The sequence below is a fragment of the Brachionichthys hirsutus genome, chromosome 20 (assembly GCF_040956055.1).
Source record: "Brachionichthys hirsutus isolate HB-005 chromosome 20, CSIRO-AGI_Bhir_v1, whole genome shotgun sequence".
Lineage (NCBI taxonomy): Eukaryota > Metazoa > Chordata > Actinopteri > Lophiiformes > Brachionichthyidae > Brachionichthys > Brachionichthys hirsutus.
This window is the reverse complement of record NC_090916.1, coordinates 8174262-8181741: the sequence shown is the minus strand read 5'-3', so window position 1 is coordinate 8181741 and position 7480 is coordinate 8174262. Positions and strand designations below refer to the sequence as shown.

Sequence of the window (7480 nt, the reverse complement as noted above, 5' to 3'; positions counted from 1 at the left end):
GAGAGGGGAGGGGGGGGGGGGGGGGGGGGGGAATTAGTCAGTACAACTCAATGCTGGGGATGGATGAAAAGAAGGCATCATAAATACTCCTCATTTAGCGTTTTCACTCGACTATCAATCAACCCGAGCTTCGAAAAGATCAGATCCAAGGTCGCGACCCCTGTTCTAGACGATGGATCCAGACAGGTGAGCTCTACCTGCTGCACATCACAGGCCTGATGTGGAGGAGACAGTCTGCTGGACATTTTGCGTTACACGAGACTGAACTTCCAGGACGACCAGAGGACATCGTGTTTTCGCGTTGCTCTTTTGTGTTCTCACTCTTCTTCAATAATTGATGCGACTCCGACGACCACCAGAAGCTCGTCGGCCACAGCGACGACTGCAAAGCCTCATTTTACCAAGAAGATATAACCCTCTTCTTCACTCAACTCTTCTTCAACATTAGTCAGCTTTACTTTCATCCTTCTGCACTTTAACGATCGATATTTCTTTTTATTTTAAATGAGAGACGAGGCGTTTATTCCCTGTCCCTGCGTATCGCCTCTCATAGTGATGCGTTTGCAGTTTGTTTAATTGTGAAGATCAATTATTTATGGTGGCAGACTAAAAAAAGACAAATAAAGGACGGATTATTAATGATTTAAACTCGTTTCTCAGAGGGTGAGGAGTGACCTCACGCGCCACGCACACAAACCGGCATCCCATAACTCGTTTGTGATCGTTTGTGACCGTTGGAAAGCTGTCAAAATATTTACACCCAAGGACAGACGGACGGAGATGAAGTTAGAGAGGAAGAGCAAAGGAGGAGACGGGATCCAACAGGAAAGGAGATTTTATACATGCAGGAAAGAAATTCAGCACCAGAACGGGGAGGACGTAGGACAATAGAGCGATGGCGAGAGACAAATGATGTAAACTTCAAAGACTCTGCCGCCTACATGCCACCATATCTCAGGCGCATCCATCTTCAGTCTGCTGATTTCTCTCATTTTGTGTTTGACAAGCAAAACGGGGCAGGTATTTGAAGCATGATCGACTCCCAGGTTCATCACCAGAAGCATCTGCTGAACATCCTCATCCTCATCCTCATCCTCACGCGACCAGAAACGCCTGGCGTTCCCTCACCTTGAGAGAACGCAAACATCTTCAAAGAAATATTTGAAGTAATACCTAAATCTGATCTTTACGAAACAAATACAACACTTTTACAATAAAAGTGCCTGATTACACTCTTGGAGCGTCTTCATACGCAGGAAGTAGACCCAGATGAAGACATCCTCTTCCTCCTCCTGCCTCTCCCGTCTCCCTGTGGACCCTCAGCAGTGCTCCGTGGATTCTTTCCTCCCACAGCACCCATCCTCCTCCGCTCCAGGCCAGAGAGGATGCATGTCTGGATGCTTTCTCACTGAGGGACAGCCAAAGGACAGCCATCATTCCTGCAGGCGTGTCTTTGCGCGCAGGGGGGGGGGGGGGCTGAGCTGATGATGGATTTTTGTTTTTACAAAAAAGGAACAGCCAAATAAATTCAAGACTGGTTTTCCGCAGAGTCATAATAATGTCATTTTGTGTGATTCATCAAAAGGATTTAACTCGTTTCGTGCTGCAGGAAGGTCAACTCAGATTACATCAGGACGAAAAGCCATTGTTTTAGGTGCATTTCCATTATTGTACACTCCAGCTGTGTCTCCTTTTCCTTTTGTTCCTGCATTTTTTTTAATCCCTGGTGTGGATCCGTGTTTTATTTTTTATTCTTTTGCACACTGGGTTGGGATTAAGAACCAAGGGCTCTCATGCTGAATGCGCAAAAGCACTTAATAGCGGGTATAAGCAGGGATGAATGTTTAATCATAAAGTGGGAGGACTGACAGCCCGTGCATTAAACACGACCCGTGCGCGCTGCTCTATTCAAAACTCCGGGAACAATTACGAGACATTTACAATAAAGAGCAACATAAGACGAGTCTGAAGAGCCTGATGGGAGCCGGAGATCCGTGAGAGCGAACCGTGCACGCCTCTCTCTCCTGCAGGAGCGCACCGAGAGCCGGCAGCGCTGCAGCCCAATTTAGCCCCCGTCTCGCACCCACGCACACGCACACGCACACGCACACAAGTTACCCGTTCATGCATGTTTCCCCCCCAAACACACATCCGCAGATATTAAACGCGCATTTTTTTGCGCGCAGCGGTGCCTCACTTTGCAGAACTTATCGGTTGAGCGCGCGCTCGTGTCAGTCACAGATGGGGTTAACAGCTCACGCACGCACGCACGCACGCAAATATACGAGTGGTGTATGAAAATGTATAGATCACCTTAACGCACCGCAGCGCCGACATCCAAAGAGAAACTCATCAGCGCCCCATCCATTCATTCATTCACTCATTCATTCATTCATTCACCGAGTCGCTCCACCTTACTGTACCTCAGCGCTGCTGCCTTCCTGCTCCGAGATCCAAAGCCAAAAACACGGTTTCACCGACCCACCAGTGCGCTCCGGAGAGAGAGAGAGAGAGAGGCTGTGGGATCAGAAGCAGCTGCTGCTCTCTCTACCAATGGGGAGCCGTTCCTGCTTTGTGTGTGTGTGTGTGTTTGTATCAGGAACAATGTAAGGAACTATTTTCTGATTGGCCCACGCAGCCTATAAATAATAATGTATAAGAGAATCCTGCATGATGAAATGTGGAAGGGCAGAGGAAGACCCTGAGAGGGCGAGGAAGGCTTCACCAAACGGGGTCTGGTCGGACACGGATGAAGAACCGTCCTGGTGGGGGGACCAGGATGAACATCTGCAGGAAGCAGATGAACTCTGAGGAGGAGGAGGCATTATCGTTGTTGTTGTTGTTCCTCCTCCTCCTCCTCACGGAGGGATGGAGGGATGAAGCGCTCGCGTCAGAAGATGCTTTCTGCTCGTCCTCCGTTCAGTTGCAAATGGAAAAACGGACGTCAGTTTGCTCACAAATCAATACGTGCACTTAGCAGCAAACTGTCGTCAAAAAACAACATTGATACTAATGGACCACTTTGGTCTGACAGACTGACACGTGTGCGCGCACACACACACACACACACACACACTTGTTCTACAGTCCCCACTCCGGTCCAACTGAATTATTAAGTCACCGTAAACAGGAAGGGAATATCCCACTGTGTGTGTGTGTGCGTGCGTGTGTGTGCGTTGGTTGGATTGGGGTTGCCCCCATATTTGGTGTTGTTGGATCTAAATCTTATTCTAACCCAACCATGAAAACAAAAACACACCAGAACCGTGAGGTGGAAACAGCTTTTCCAGAAGAGTCAGGACTTCCTGATGTGCCAGGTAAATTATTCCCACCTGTTCCCCCCCCCCCCCCCAGCGCTTTATAAAGCGGCCTCTCACCTCTCTGCATCATGAGCCCGTTGCCTAGCTGCCACGTCCTTCGCTAGATCCATCCTCTGATCTGCCGGTTATTAAAAAGACATTTTTGATTCAGTCGTCATATTCAAGGCGTATTGTGACAGAGAGTTCCTGAATTTAGCCGGAGAGAATCTGACTTTGTGGAGGAAGAACCCAGAAATACCTCGTCTATATGAGCTGATAGAACTCTCAACACGGTGCGTCATCTCTGCTGGATAATTCCTCGGTTAACAGAAGGCCGACATTATTTTATAACCTTTCAGTTTAGTCCACAACGGCAGCACTTAAAACTTCTAGATTGGAATTTGTTCTCAATAACGAGGCTAGAAAGCCATGTTTTTCATTTTCCAATAACCTTTTTTGCAGTTTTACTAAAAGGGGAATATGAAATACTTGGTACCAATGAACGTATTAATATTAGTAGTAATTAACTGGATTAACCGCTTTTCTCAGTCGTATTTCAGAATTACAATCAACACAAAAGCACGCCTTTCAGGATTACCGGTTAGTTTGCGATCTCAGAGTTTAATTCAAGCAGAATCGTTTTACCAGCATCCTGGTCTCTGAGCCTGGACCAAAGATCAAATATTGATCTGGAATGTGATGTGAGATCAGTGCACAGACACAAATTAAAAGTCCCACCGGTCAATACAGCATTTATTTATTTCAGAAACTTGAATACTGCGATCACTGGAAATGTCTTTTTTTATATATACCTTTACGTTTTACAAAGACAATGGATCTGGAATGTAAACGGTATCAATAATTCTTGCACAGGTCTCAGAATTGCGATCTTCATCTTCAATCAGAGTCGATTTAGTTTTCCCTACAGCGCAAACGGCACCCAGCCTGCGGCGAGCCTCACTTGCGACGCATAAGAAAGATTAGATTTCTGTTTTATTCTGATGTGAATCAAGTCAAGCACCTTCCTCTTTTTGTCAGGAACCGCAGTGGCAGAAAATCTACGGAGCAACATCGAGACAAGATTGCACATAAATGGATCACATTCGTCCAAACACAACCATTTTTTTTTTTTTTTTTTTTTATCAAACACTGTGCAAAGGTTGTTTAAAACAAAAAAGGATTGGAGCATTCACATTTCCCAAAGTCCCGCCGGAAAGCAGCAGCGACACAGCAGAGAAGAAAGAAAGAAATGAAAATCGGACGACACTGGTTCTGTTCACATCTACAACCGGGCCGACGGCTGCATCTAAACATCAAACGTGTGCACCTGTAAAGGTGTGAGGCGCAGGTGTGTTCTGAAACGCACAGAAACAAACTGCACTTTCTATATGAAGTAAAATATGAACCTTTAAGTCTTCATCTCAGCACAGACGCCCGATTTACAGTAACCCCCCGCCCCCATCAGGAACATTTCTGCATTTTCACATTACTGGACGACTCGATTTTCACAGCTGACCCACTTTGTAAAAACAGCCAAATCGGTTAACGTCCACATCGAGCGATTCCTAAAACAGAACCGAGTCCTCTTTGTGACCGGGTCTGCTCATCCAGCTATGGCTATCCCTTTTTCTTCGGGGGGGAGGGGGGGGGGTCGTTTTAATTAAACCGAGGAAGCAACTGCTTGAGTTCAAATCGGCTTTGTGAGTCGGGGGGAAATAAATTCTACAGATACACTACTTTTTCAAGCTGCACTGAAATATACACTCCATGTAACTGACACACACACACACACACACACTCTTTCGTCCCTGCGTCTGTAGGCAGCCCCGTTGCGTTCATTAAAAATATTCTTGTAAAAAAGTAAAAGGCTGAAGCCTCGCAGCAGATTCCTCCTGCAAATGCACGACTCTGAGTACGAAGTTGATTAATTCACGGGAGTGTGTGTGTGTGTGTGCGTGCATGTGTGTGTGCGTATCATCAGGCGGTTAAGAGCCTTTCCCTTTCATCTGCTCCCCAGGTGCTAGAATCCAAAAAAAAGGCACATCCCTGCTCTGCCTGGGAGGAAATGACCAAAATGCCTTCCTGTAGGCACTGATCGACGGATGCACGTTCACACGATGGCGACAACACACTGCAGGTTCTGCAGCCCCCCCCCCCCCCCCTTATGAGTTTAGCATGGCTGTTAATCTAACCTGCGTGAGTCATTTCCAGTTGTGTTACTTTCCCAAGAGAACCTCGTGTTCTCATTTTAAAAGCAACACGCTTAACCTGAGGTAAACGACGGATCTCCCGATTTAACGCCCCACGTTTTGTAAAAGTACGGCTGAGATCCGCTCCGCTCGTCAAACATCTACCTGTGATTGTCGCTCAGAGCTGGCTTCCGATTCCCATTTCCTGTTCCGATTCACCGAGGCCTCCCGTTAACGCCCGGCCGATGCTGAGGAGGCGTTGGAGAAATACAGGATGACTGGCAGCACACTGAATAACCATGACACTTCCACTGGTCTTCACTAGAGGGCACTGTAAGCAACGACAGCAGGCTCAGGCAGCACGAAAGAACACAGAAAGCGTATGGGGGCGGGGGGGCGTGGGGCGGGGGGGCGGGGGGGGGGGGGCATGAGCCGAGGAAAGAAAGAAAGCGATTTAAATTATAGCGCTAGTGAACCTTCTGTCGAGGAACTAAACACTGATGTCAGTTGTACTGTACGAATAGAACAAATTATTTAGTGGTTTATAATACAAGGAAATAAATTAGCCGGGGGGGGGCAAAAACAAATAAACATCGTCTTTCCATCCCCCTCCTAAAAATATTTGTTATTTTAGCTGCCGCTCTCTCTCTCGGTTTCCCAGAGTCCTCTTTGTGTCGACTAAGCTTGGGAAACAATAACAGAAAAAACCTTTGTCTTTTTGGGGAGAGAGAGACAGAGAGAGAGAGACAGAGAGAGAGAGAGAACGCAGTCCCAACTTCTTTCTATTGCTTTTGAGTTACACACGATGGGAATGGACCAAAGCACTCTGCGTTCCTGGCACCACTCGCCGATGGCGTGGAATTATACTCCTCTGTCCGGCTGAGAAAGACAGGATGGTGTAATCCAAGAGAAATATACAGGGGGGGGGGGGGGGGGGGTCACACACTGGACAAATCCAGGTTTCCCAATGCAGACGGATCTGCTTCCCCGTCCATGGATTGGATTCAGTGCTGACAGCTTCGGAGAGGCCAACAACTCCCCCCCCCCAGCGGGTTGAGATTCGTCATTGTGCTTGTGGGGAGGGGGGGGGGGTTGTTGGCGTACCGGTTCAGAGACGTGGACGTCTCTCTCCGCTACGCTCCGACGTCGATTTGGCACAATAAAAAAAAGAATAATAATTCAAGTCAACTCTCATTGAAGCGAGAGAGCGGGAGAAAGAAAAAAAAAAAGAAAGCGTGAAGGAGCGGGTACCTACAGTCAACGGTCGCTAAAGAGAGAAGGGGGGGGTCGATTTGGGCGTCTTCAGAAAAATGAGGGCGAGGACCAGAAGGATCAATTGAGCTATTCTCTCGGGGTCGCGTCGGAGAGAAGAGGTCAGTCCTCCATAATCAAATCAAAGAGAAGTTCAACCGAGATTTTAATACCCGCCGACGTACGAAGCCAACGGATGAAGGTCGAGGAGTTTTGGCATCAGGCGAACAAACACGTCTCTGCTTTCCTTCGAGTACACCCCCCCCCCCCTCCCCCCCCTATCCAGGATCGGGGTCAGTTCATGTCGATGGTGTTGAAGACCCACTCGGTGAACTTCTTGAGTTTGGCGGCGGAGGTCTGGGACTCTTCCTGCAGCCGCTGGTTGTCCTCCCAGAGCCGTTTGATCTGAGCCTGGAGCCTCCCCTTCTCCTCGCGCTCCTGCGGAGACAGAAACGGCGAACATCGTTAGCCGTACGAAACGCGAGGACTCGGTTTGGGTCTGCAGACCGCGAGTCACAGCGGGAGTGGGCGGGGTTCCAACGGGTGACATTTCCAGTCCGCCACGGGCGATCGGTTGGGGTGCACGGACAGAAATATCTCGTCAGTTAAAGTAAATGATAATGAGACGCTTTGTGCCGTCAATCAGCTGCAGGCAGAGGGAGAGACAGAGAGGAATGCTTCCCCGGCGTCCGGCTGATCGATGGCCGCCTGAACCTCCTCTCTGGATGTACAGTTCGGCCC

General features: G+C 48.3%; 1 protein-coding gene across 1 annotated transcript in view; it reads right to left on the bottom strand.

Annotated features, from left to right (window-relative positions):
• Positions 1-7033: 7033 nt before the first annotated feature.
• sipa1l1 (signal-induced proliferation-associated 1 like 1) overlaps positions 7034-7480 on the bottom strand; it is a 15251-nt gene continuing 14804 nt past the window's right edge. The window contains 1 exon segment of the mRNA XM_068754098.1: positions 7034-7177. Coding sequence (XP_068610199.1) covers positions 7034-7177 — 144 coding nt within the window.